This window comes from Cryptomeria japonica, chromosome 4, assembly GCF_030272615.1.
Source record: "Cryptomeria japonica chromosome 4, Sugi_1.0, whole genome shotgun sequence".
Classification (NCBI taxonomy): domain Eukaryota; kingdom Viridiplantae; phylum Streptophyta; class Pinopsida; order Cupressales; family Cupressaceae; genus Cryptomeria; species Cryptomeria japonica.
In genome coordinates this window covers 164574501-164586716 of record NC_081408.1, presented here as the reverse complement: position 1 = coordinate 164586716, position 12216 = coordinate 164574501, and the positions used below count along the sequence as shown (strand labels likewise).

The 12216-nt window shown below is 30.7% G+C and overlaps 2 protein-coding genes across 2 annotated transcripts; one reads left to right on the top strand and one right to left on the bottom strand.

The window, feature by feature from the left end:
• The first annotated feature begins 310 nt into the window (after positions 1-310).
• On the top strand, positions 311-1919 carry LOC131048986 (non-specific lipid transfer protein GPI-anchored 13). The gene is made up of 3 exons (XM_057982979.2): positions 311-765; positions 1096-1179; positions 1552-1919. The coding sequence occupies exons 1-3, from the start codon at positions 438-440 to the stop codon at positions 1701-1703; spliced, it is 564 nt and encodes a 187-aa protein (XP_057838962.2). The 5' UTR covers positions 311-437; the 3' UTR covers positions 1704-1919.
• A 6110-nt stretch (positions 1920-8029) lies between these two features.
• On the bottom strand, positions 8030-10825 carry LOC131048992 (GDSL esterase/lipase At5g03610-like). Its single transcript, XM_057982987.2, has 5 exons — positions 10220-10825; positions 9948-10133; positions 9052-9317; positions 8649-8943; positions 8030-8409 (listed from the first exon to the last, which is right to left on the bottom strand). The coding sequence occupies exons 1-5, from the start codon at positions 10281-10283 to the stop codon at positions 8075-8077; spliced, it is 1146 nt and encodes a 381-aa protein (XP_057838970.2). The 5' UTR covers positions 10284-10825; the 3' UTR covers positions 8030-8074.
• Between the last annotated feature and the right edge of the window lie 1391 nt (positions 10826-12216).

Genomic DNA, 12216 nt, shown 5'->3' with positions numbered 1-12216 from the left:
TAACTATGTATCAAGGGGTTGTCGACTGGCTCCATATTTGGGCCCTGGCCACTAAGTTATATATTTACCCTATAATGCTTAGAGGAAGTTCATTGTCAACGTACCCAAAGAATTCTTCATCATTGTCAAAGATTCCAAACAATTTCTTCATGAACTAACTGACATTCAACCTGTGAAATCACACTTAAGGGACCTGGTTTGAATTTATTCATTTACAGTAGGGAATATTGTACAGTACATGCATTTTGGATTGTTTTCCACTTTCTCTGCCCACATTCATTAGGAATCCCCATTAGTCAGAAGCAAAATAAATTTCATGGGATCTCTTTAAAATACCATTCTGAATGTTTGAGTCAAAACAAACTATTGAAGACAAAGTAGATTTGAACCACTGAAAATTTAAGAAGGTTTTACAGTCTTGGTTCTTGAGCATCCTCATGGCTAAATCATTACTGTTTTTAGGATTTGTGATGGCATTAATGGTGGGTTTTGCAGTTTCAGACATTGCAAGTGACCAGAGAGAGTGTTTTTCTAAGCTTTATCAGTTAATTCCATGTATTTCTTATGTGCAAGGCTTTGACAAGAGCCCCACAGAAGCCTGTTGTAATAACCTTGTTCAGCTCTACTCTGCTTCTCCCAAGTGCCTGTGCCTCCTCATGATAAATGAGTCCAATGCAGTTGGAAATGGGATAAATATCAACCACACTCTGGCTTTGCATATGCCTGAGGCTTGTCAAATGGAAGCCAATATCTCTACATGCCCAGGTCTCTGATATACTCCATACAATAACTTTATTTACAAATTTTGCATTTTTTAACTTCCTGCCAAAGTACCTTGTAGAAGCTATAAAATTACTGTCTACTTATTATAATAACAATTTTTTTGCAGTTTTTTAAGGTAAAACAGCATATATATGAATTACAGAAAGACCCTAGGATGGTCAAGTTTAAGTTTTACAATCAGTGTATTAGGCCCTGAAATAAGTTGTGCTGTGTTTTTTTTTTAATTTAGATTTGTATCTGCAAATATATTTGTAGTTGTATATTATTGAGCAGGTAATTTAAAATGAATTATGTTTGTCTGTCATTTGGCAGGTCTTCTTCATATTTCTCCATATTCTCCAGAGGTCAAGGGATTCAAGCTGAACACCACCTCAGCTTCTGCTCCTCAAGTTGCTGGTAAGTCTGTGCTTTGTTTTGAATTGTTTCCTAAGTTTCAATGAAATGGGTCTTTAATTTTGTATGGGTTTGTGAGATGAGATGGATTTATACACAGGTTTGAAATGATTCATCATATCTTTTTCATTATCATATATAACAAGTTGCGAGTTTGATATCAATTTTTAACAATTTATAGTATCTTTTTGTCCTGTTTTTGAATTCGATTGTGTATATTTATCTGAATCAATATTTTAGATCACGTCAACAGATGTAATCTGTAACATTGATGCAAACAAAAGTACACAATCCAATTTAGAAACACGTAAAGAAAAATTAGAAAAAATATGTTCTAATTGTGTCTGCCAGTGACAATTTGTGTAATTGATGCAGTTGGGTTCTCTTCTTCTCCAACTGATAGCCCTCCAATTACTTCCAGTTCAGGTTTTCAAGTGAAGACAGAAGAGACATTGGCTATTTTCATCATGGCTTTCCTGTTGAACAATTTTATTAATGCCATCATTGAGTTTCCTTCTGTGTTGTAGATTGGTTGGGTATACTCTGTAATATGAACTAGTCATGCAGGTAACTTGGAGTTAGGGTTTGTTTAATAGGATCTATGGTTATACCATATAGATTGGTGAACAGAGTTTGATTACTGCATATTACTGTTCTTAACTATTTTTAGGTATTATGGGCTACTGAATATTTGAGAAATAGTATCCTTCACTATATGATCTAAACTAAATACTTTACATATATATGATTTGGCCTCTACAACTTAATAGGTCAAAATTGTTTATGTTATGTTTTATTAAAAAAAAAATGTTTTAGAGTTGTTAGGTCTAGTTTAAAATTACTGTGCATAAACATTTGTAGATTCATAAAAATAGATTGTTAGATTATAAAAGATCTTTTCCTTTCTTTTTACTATCATTTAAAAAAATCTTAAAAGAAAAACATATAATACTATAGTTCTATATTTTCATATAGATAAATTTTTATTTATCTGTAGATAGGTGAATGAATGCTGGGTATTTGCATCCTTCCGATTCTATGGTGATCTCTTCTTCATTTTCAAATATTTTATATGTTATTTTTAAAAATTATGATTTCATATTTATTTTTTAAAAATTGTACTTAAAATTAAAGTTGTTGTGTATGCTTTTATGATCTAATTTATAATTTTAAATTAAATTTTAATATTATATAATAGAGTTGTTTGAGATTTTTTATAATATAAATATTATAAAATCAATTAAAATTATTTAATAATATTGTTTTATATTAACACATATATTATGTTATAATTATTTTGTCATAATTTAATCTAATTTTATATGTAATATATAACATTTTAATTTATAAGTAAATATGTATTTAATTTTATGAAAAAATATTTACACTTTAAAATAAATATTCATTTTTAAATTGCATCTATAACAATGTAAAATTGTACATTTAAATTTTTTTTATTAGTACTTGCCGTTAAGGCAACACTATTGTAATGAGTTTTTTGTTTTTCCAATTAACTAGTTATTAAAAAAATCAATTTGAACCAATCACAAACAAATTTTAACTTTTAATTTTTTCAATCTTTTTATTTACCAAAGTCTAATTGTACAATTTTTAACATTATAAATTACTAAAATTATTTTTTTTACACTTATTGGCTAAATACAATTTAACTGTGATGCATTTTATATAGATATGAGGAAAATAAATATAGAATTTTATAATGTTATATTATTTTAATAATATATTATTATAACATAAATAAATTGATTTGTTATTTTTAGTTACAGTTTTCTTTTATTGAATTAATACGTTTAAAATTAATTATACTTTTATACATATTTTATTATATTTAAATTACAATGAATTTAAAAAATTATTACTATTTTTATTTAGTTAATTTGACTTAATAAAATTATTATCTATGAAGACTATTGTTATTTATTATTAATTTTAATTTTTCTTAATATTTCATTTTTTATATAGTTTTGTTTACACATTTTTGTTTATTATATTTTAGTTTTTAAAGTAGATTTAAATCTAAAACTATTTCAATTATTTAACTTTATTTTGTGAAATTAAAAATTTATTAAGATTTCTTTAATTTATATTATTTTTTCTACTAAAATTTTAATTATTATGAAATAATTATGTTTAATTTTTTTTTTTATCTTAATTATTATAATTTTTAAAATATAATCATTATTAAAATTAAATCATAATTATTATTAAAACTATACTAAAAACAAGAGTACTAGCCACTATGTGACACTTTCATTATTATAAAAGTATTTTTTTCATTTTTATATAATTTTTTATAATTGTAATGGTAAATTGCATACCTATGCCCTTTACTCTTGTGTTTTGAGCCTTTTTGATTAGAATGTTGCACAATGACTACCTTACAAGTGGCATATTCTTAGTTTGTGACACGATCATATGTGAACTCATATGTCACTCATCCCCAAAGATTTGATTCCAATATCTAGATCCCCATTGATAACTAAGCCATCTTCCTAATTGCAAATATGAACCTTAAACTTTTAAAATTCAAAATTCAAATTTAGACATCACCAACCTTTTCACCAGGAGTAAGCCTACCTAGTACATATTGATGTTGATTTATGTATTTTTGTATTTTAAGATATTCTCTAATTTAATTTGAAAGTATTGAATAATATTTACTATAAAAAGAATTTTGTTAATTTAATATCATAAGGATGTTTATTTTTGAAAACAGTTATTTTTCATATAAAACAGTATCTAATCAAAAATACAAATTTGCATAATACAATTATTTTTCAATAATTTTTTTGTTTTTTTTGCAAGATTGAAAAAGATCAAACTAATAAAAATTGTTTAAAAATATATCCAAAATCTTCTAGAAAAAAACACCAAAAGTGTTGTTGATGACATGTGGGCAACCATTTTTCACGATCTTCTGAATCTAGGGTCAGCAGATTTGATTGATTGGTTTGTTTATAGGGCAAAACTATCTAACTTGTTTGGTCAAGATCAATGTGTGAGGACCTTTCAAAGTAGAGGAGTTTAAAATAAAAAGTTTGTTGACTGTGTTTTAGATTAAATACTAGAGAAAAGTAAAGGAAAGGTTGTGCTGAGTGAAACAACACCACTTCAACAGTAACCACACTAAAATTACATTCAAAATTGCTCATATGAAAAGCGGTTATTAATCATTACCTATTACAGAGAGCAGGAAAATTGGCGGAAACACAAATAGTGTTTATGACACGTGGTCAGAAGATTTGAATGTTTGGATTATATGGCAAAAAAACTATTTGACTTGTATGGTCAAAATCAATCTCTAAGAACTTTTCAGAGGCATTCTAGAAATATGCTTAAAATAAACTCGAATTAAAAATAGAAAAAGGAAAAGTTGTGCCCCATTAGTAAAGGAGAAGATTTAGTCAACGTAATTTTCAAAGGTAGGCGCCAAGACTGTTTTTTTTTTCTTTTGTCTAGTGAAATAAAATTATTTGTAATAAAACATTATTTTCAAAGATGAGGTGGCAGCACGTATCTCAAATGTTTTATTTGAACAAGAGACATGACACAATGTGTCATGTTTCTTGGATAATTTAGATTTTTTCTTAGTATTGTTTTATGCAAATATCTATATGATCTATTATAAAGATTACTCTCTTTCTATTATGGAAAATAGTTTTGAACTACAAAACGTCTTTCACTCTATAAGTATGTGTGAGGTAGATAAGAATCCCCACAAGTTATAAATGTAAGGTAGAATTAACAAGAGGAGTCAAACAATGAGCCTTTCCTTTGACACTCGATGAGAAGAGCATTTATATGGGCTTGCAAGCAAACCATTTGTAACAATGCTAATAGATAAAAAAATGTATTTTGGTTGAGAAACAATTATACAAAATTATTTTAAATGATCTCAATTGCAAGGAAGTAATGTAACAATCCCAATTCTATTATAGAAGTAATTGCAAGGAAGTAATGGATCCAATATTCATGCATCAAGAACAATTGGTAATGATCAAGCCATTGAAATACAATACCAATATAATAAGTTATTCATACTACTATAGAATGTATATGGTAGGGTCAAACTGACATTGGGTAAAATGAAGAGAAAGAAGAAAGAAATCCATCTTGGCATACCAAAAGAATCATGCTTGATTTCTATTGAATTTGTCTAGTTGCTTCCAATTTTTTACGATTGTCTTAAAATCTAATTGATAGTGTATCTAGGTAATTTGAGTGTGTAGGAAAAAGAATTATGCCAACAATACTTACTCCCTTTTTTATAGAGGATGAAATAAATATGCTTAATTAGTGGGAAAAAGAAGCGTATATTGATGGCTTAAGTAAATGCAATAAGGAAGAGAGAAATACCAATCTTCACAAAAAAATATAATTGCACTTTAGAGTGCAATAAGTACATCAAATAGGTCTTAAAGGTGAATTATTGGGTCCTTAAGCAAACAATGTGCTGCCCAAATTTCTCCTCTCTCTCTCCTCTCTCTCTCTCTCTCTCTCTCTCTCTCTCTCTCTCTCTCTCTCTCTCTCTCTCTCTCTCTCTCTTAAATCAAAGAATGATCCACTCTATATCTATCTATAAGAAAGAGGGAATGTAAAACAAAATAACAATAAATATAGCTTTAATGACCCTAACATAACTAAATAAACCAAACTAAATGTGCATAAAAATCAATAATATCCAACTAAGTAAAATTGGTTGTTCAACAATTGCGGTGGAATATTGTTCATACTCTTTAGGAGTCTGTCTCTGCAAAGTGTGACCTCTTTGCTATAGTGGATCCCAATGATGTTGATATTCTTAGAAGGTTCAACTTTTCTATTCAAGGGGATGGTACTTCTCCTGGTGTAGGTTGCAAGAAAATTAAGGGAAACAAATGTAGACACTCTATGAGGAAGATTGATCAGGTACGCCAATGGCTTCCTCCACCTTAAGGTGTTTTGAAGATAAATACTAATGTTTCTTCTAGGAGAAACCTTGATCACGTGGGTATTGGTGGTATAGGCGCTTGAACTTGTCCTAACTAATTAAATGAATTTCATATTTGTTTAATTATTAATTGTTCAACTATTAATTAAATTCACCTTTAATTAATTCATTCAAATAATTATCTTATATAGTTTTAAATCCCCTCACTCATTTGCATTTTCTAGAAAATGCAACTTGCACACTAACCCTCTCCTTAATCATTTGTAAACCCCCTTATATTAGCCTAATCACCACCCTAATTGTTTGCACATTCCTAAACCATGGGATTGGGGAAGGGTCACTTCTCAATCATTAAGGCTCTTACAAAGCCTTCAAAGCCTTCTCCCTTTTACAAGCAAACTCACGTGGGTTTTGACTATTCTAACCCCCATTTAACTCTTGCACATTCCTCCAACCTTGGGTTAAGCCCAAACTCATCAACTTAGCTATTAATGGCTTCCTTCATGTCTTCTCAAGCCTTTAAGGCTCTGTCCATTTCCTTTTTAGGTCTTCCCTTGTTGACACTTGTCAACATTTGATTGCTTGAGGAAGAGCACATGGATTGAGGATCATGGAGTCCTCAAGCAATCCTAGCCCTTCTTAAGACATTCAATCTTAACCATCCATTAGCCCATTCTTCCTATAAAAAGGAGCTCCCATTTCCATTGTAAGAGAAGGTGGGCTAGCAAGTATATAGAGGTTGGCTTTGCATATCTCAAGGGATTTTGCATTCCATTGCCATAGTAGTACCACTATCTTTGGTGTTACTAGATGGACATTCAACAAGCCCTTGCATACTCAGCCACAAATTTCACATAATCAACCATCTCCCAATCTTCATTTTCCATCCTTGTGTTGGTACTCAAACTAAGCACAACATTCATAGCAACAAGATCTTGGAGAGGACTAGGCCAAGGAAGAGTTGCATGTTCAATCATACGAGAAGCATCATTATGTTTTTATGTTTAGTTAATTTAATTCTCTAAGTTTGATGTTAATCTTTTTTGATATGTTATTGAAATGCTCCAAATTCACATTGCTTATGGTTGGGCTAGTTATTTGAATGAACTCATGTTGACTACTAACCTGTCCATTTTTGGTAGCATTAGGTGGCATTGGTTATGATAGTTCTGGGGTTGTTCAATTTTGTTTTCCCATTTATAAAGGTTTCATACAAATAACTATAAGGAAGCTCTTGCCATTTTGTATGCTATGGAGAGAGGTTGTGTTCTTGGTTGGAAAATGATTATTTGTGAATTTGATTCACAAGTCCAGTGATGAATTTGTTGAATAAGAAACAATTGGATGCTGTTAATTGGCATAAATAGCTATGGTTATTCGACATATTCTAAGATTAAGTAGGTCTTTAGAATATGTTACATTTTCTCATATTTGTAGGGAGTGGAATAGAATTGTGGACTGTTTGGCCAAATAAGCTTTTGATTGAATGCAAGGCTTGAATATTGTGCATAAGTGACATTTGCCTATGGATTTATCTCACATGTTGGAGCAGTTAGTTGTGGAAGATAGAAATTTATAATTGTTTGTTCTTTGTTGAGTTGTTGGCCCTTCTTGCTTTATAATTCTCTATGTTTAATAAATTTTTACTTCTTGCGTGTTAAAAAAACAATTAGAAACTTAGACTACCACTATAACCATTCCAATGTTTTAACCACATTTAAGTTTAATAATAAACTATTACAAAAAATATAAAAATTCTTGTATTTTCTATCTCACGAAAATACTTTAAACTTAATATAGCAATGTTTTATGTGATATGTATAGGATATTATTATTATTTTAGAGATACTTTTGAATCAATTTTCACAAAATTGCCTTAAAAAATCAATTCAACCTCAATCTGAGCAAACAAAAATGGATTATAATGGGCTATTTGTGATCCCAGCTTTAATATTCATTATTCACTTTCCTATGCATGCGTTTTTGTGAAAATTTGGGAGGATAAGAATCCAAGCCGACCCTGTCAGAAAGCCATTTTGCTAGAGATTGAAGATGAGAAAAAGAGCCATCTTGAACAAACCCATTATGGGAGTAGTGAAGATTTATCATCACTTGCCATCCCTTTTGAGTAGGATGGTACCAATCAAAAAAGAAAAATTCCTCTTGAGACTTGCACAGATGAAAAAGAGCTCTTCCTTGTTCATCATAATCAGCACACCCAATAACTGAGCTACTCATGTTTCCATCTCTAGAACAGCACGATCTACTCATCTCATGGATTCCTACTCAACACAACACAAAAATAAGTCAATCAGTACACTCATGTTTGGTCTCTATGTTTATGTAATCCAAGAAGTTTGACTCTTAAACATCAGTAATAAGAGGTCTATAAGCTGTACTGAAAACATCTACAAAATAAAGAGGATTCAGAAGACTTTGATATTTAGATATACTCTTCAAAAGGAAAATCTGAAACAGATAATCTTAAAATCCTAAGCTACAGTATATTCAGTGTATTTACCATATGCAAATGGGTTCAAGATGATATGAGAGAAGGCTGCAAAGAAATCAAGGATGAGGAAGTTGGCATCTTCAAGTTCACTCAGCTCTGAAATGGCTTGTGATAGATAATTGTTGTGGGTAGACACTAACTCCATTGTTGTGTTGAAGCATACCGCTCCAGACTGTAGATAACCAGGTTGACAGTCAAAGGGCATATTATTTGATACCAGAAAATTCCTTAGCCCAAGACTATATAGCTCTGTGAGCTGCAGTTTCATCTCTGTTATAACACTCTTGACAAACTTCTCTGTTCCCTGTACACATCCACAGCTCATAAACCTCAGTTACATATTTGAAAAAATCACATTTGAATTTGAATCATACTTGTAAAACATGCCAAGTTTGGTGATGTTTATTCTTACCACTGCGCTAACATTTGTAGCAGCATAATCATTTCCATTCAGAGTGAGAAGAACTACTGAGTGCTTTAGATGATGAGAATCATATTTCTGAGATATAATGGTATCCTTGAAATTTCCAACTTGGACGCTCAGCTTTGGAACTCCGAGTGAGTCAAATACCCCACTGTATGATATTGCAAAGTTTATGCCTTGCAATGCTACTATGTGATGGGTTGAACTGTTCAGGACCCTGTAAGTTATTGGAGATGGAAGACCTAAGATTTGGGCTGCATAAATTTGAGAAAAACACAGAATTTGGTCAATACATTCACTGTTCATTATACCCATTGCAGTATAAGTAATCACAAAGAAAAAGAAGTATTTTAATGTTAGTAGAAGAGGGAAACTGGACTGTAGGCGTCCATATAGCTTAGAGGACACAAGAGAAGCACTAATGGAGAGAACTTTGCCATAATCCTGAATCAGACTTTTAATTTGAAATTTGTTCTTAGGCATGCTATATATGTCATCTGGAAGGTGATCTGAATTATGACAAATCGTAATGCTTTTGATTACATAATTACAGACATGACCCTTAATCATTATAAATCAGAGGTCAATACCATGACCCATAATCATTATATTATTACATAATCAGACAGCAGAAGCAAACACATACCTATATTAGCTGATGCTGTAAAGCACTTGGAAACCCCAGTATATAGCAATGGAAAAGTTTCAGATTAATTGAGTTTTAGTTATGTTGCCTCACAATCGCAATACATATCATTTAAATTTAATTAAACATAGAATGGATGAGCCTATCCAAATATTTTGGGCTACAGTTATGCCACAACAGTTCAGTTCCTGATTATGGACATTTGGGATCCTTAGATATTGGATTTCAGAATGCTTACCTAAATAATCTGTAAGAATTCTGCCAGATGATACCCTGCCAGATGGGTGCCCAGGCCAAGTGATACCATATGGATACTTCCATGCTGAAACTATGCTATTATTCACAGGAGGATGGTAATTTCCAGTGTCTGCATATGAATCTCCAAAAACAAAAAATGCTGTTGTTTGATCTCCACTACATGTACCTGCAATATCAACACTTTTTCAATCAATAACCACACTAAAATTACATCCAAAATTCTCAATAAGAAAAGCAATCATTGACCATTACCAATTACAGAGAGCAGGAAAACTGGCATAAACATCAACAGAGCTGATGGCATCTTGGCAACCATTTTTTATGACCTTGTAGATCTATGGCCAGTAGATCTGGTTTATATGGCAAAACTATTTGACTTGTATGATCAAGATCAATAACTTTTGAAAGACCTTCTGGAGGAGTTTGAATCAAAAAGTTTGGAGACTGAGTTTAGATTAAATAGTACAGAAAAGCAAAGAAATGTTGTTCTAATTGAAACAGCACTTCTTCAATCAGGAACCACACTAAAATTACCTCCAAAATTGTCAATAAGAAAAGCGGTTATTAATGATTATCAATTACAGAGAGCAGGAAAAATGGCAGAAACGCAAACAGTGTTGATGGCATGTGGGCAACCACATTTTATGACCTTCTAGATCTATGGTCAGCAAATTTGGTTGTCTGGTTTATATGACAAACTATTTGACATGTGATGTCAAAATTAATCTCCAAGAACTTTTCAAAGAGATTCTAGAAAAAGACAAATTTAAGGGTTGGAGATTGAGTTGCAATCAACTACAACAACTACAAGTGGAAAAGGATCTAAAGAAGAAAAGCTACATTCTAGATCATGTACACAGTCAGAGCCCAGAGAGAAAGATGAATTTCAATAAAAAATAGAAAAAGGAACATTCTCAATGTCAATCCCTGTCATTTTTAGGTTGTGCAGCTAAATATTCAAAGATAGGTTGCCATACATTGAATAAACATTGTTTTGCACTCAAGTAGACTTGATCCTTGATCCTTATGGGCTCCTTAAGAACCATTCAACTTCATGAAAAGACCAATGACCCACTGATCATATTTTATTATTATAAGATACTTTTAAAACAAAATATTTATTAAAAAAAACAAAGTTGTCATTCACAGTTTATGGACAATTTAAGCAACTAGTTGGTGGAAAGTACTTTGAAATTAAGTGTTTGTATTTTTTTTTCTTTTGTACGACAAGAATATATCCAATTAACTTCAAAAAATTTGACTAGTACAGTTATTAGTTGATGATTGGTTGTAAGTTTTTATTGGTTACAAATTTACAAAACAAACAAAATGTTATTATTGAGCACTTATTGGTAAAATTGAAAAACAATGTTACTTTTCATTTAGTTTACATTATGATGTAACTTTGCATTGACAAGTATTACTCTTGAGTTAGGTTTGATTCATGTTTGATTTCAATCTATTTTGTTCTCTTATTCATATTTATATCTATGCATTTTTAATTTAATTTCTAATTTAGTATTTATGTACAAACATATTTCTATACATATGCTTTTTGCTTTAACACTAGCAATTGTATCTGGTGTATGATGGGAACAATGAAGAATTGTGGAGGTTCCATTAATATTTTTATTTTCTTTTTTTTTGCATGTAGTCCTACAATACATGAGATCAATTGAAAAGTTGTTAAGCAAATGGCATTGTCTATGAAACCAAGGTCTCAATGGATAGGTAGTAGTTTTAAAATGATTATTCATCCACCCACATTAATTATATATTATTTAATATTTAAAATCAAGTTCCTTAAGTTGTGAGATCCTTGGAATGAACAAAAAGCTAGATATTTAAAGATAATACAAAAACTACGCTCTATGTATACACACACATAAATCTTTATCTTTGTCTCCCTATGACTAATATTAGCCTTGGATTGCTAGTTCAAACAACTAAGTCAAAGCCAATTGCTCTAAGTTTACACAACAAGTGCCACTTGTTAGATGTACATTCACAATATGTAGACCAAATTTCTTATACGCGGCTGGTAAGTCCTTTCTCTATACCCTCAATATATGATTGCATCAAATTAAGCTCTAGCTAAAGGAAAATGCAAAACTAAATAAACAATAACCTTCATAGTTTAATTCTAATTTGAAAGTTAAGATACAAACTAAGATGAATAAAATGTCAATTCATGGTATAACTAAGACAATAAAAAATTGATTGGATAAGCCTCTGATGAGGAGGCAACA

Coding starts and splice junctions, on each gene's coding strand:
- LOC131048986 (XM_057982979.2), top strand. CDS start 438: ATGGCTAAATCATTACTGTTTTTAGGATTTGTGATGGCATTAATGGTG. Junction 766..1,095: donor CAATATCTCTACATGCCCAG/GTCTCTGATATA, acceptor GTCATTTGGCAG/GTCTTCTTCATATTTCTCCA. Junction 1,180..1,551: donor TTCTGCTCCTCAAGTTGCTG/GTAAGTCTGTGC, acceptor TAATTGATGCAG/TTGGGTTCTCTTCTTCTCCA.
- LOC131048992 (XM_057982987.2), bottom strand. CDS start 10,283: ATGGTTGCCAAGATGCCATCAGCTCTGTTGATGTTTATGCCAGTTTTC. Junction 9,318..9,947: donor AATTCTTACAGATTATTTAG/GTAAGCATTCTG, acceptor AAATTTATGCAG/CCCAAATCTTAGGTCTTCCA. Junction 8,944..9,051: donor CTACAAATGTTAGCGCAGTG/GTAAGAATAAAC, acceptor GGATGTGTACAG/GGAACAGAGAAGTTTGTCAA.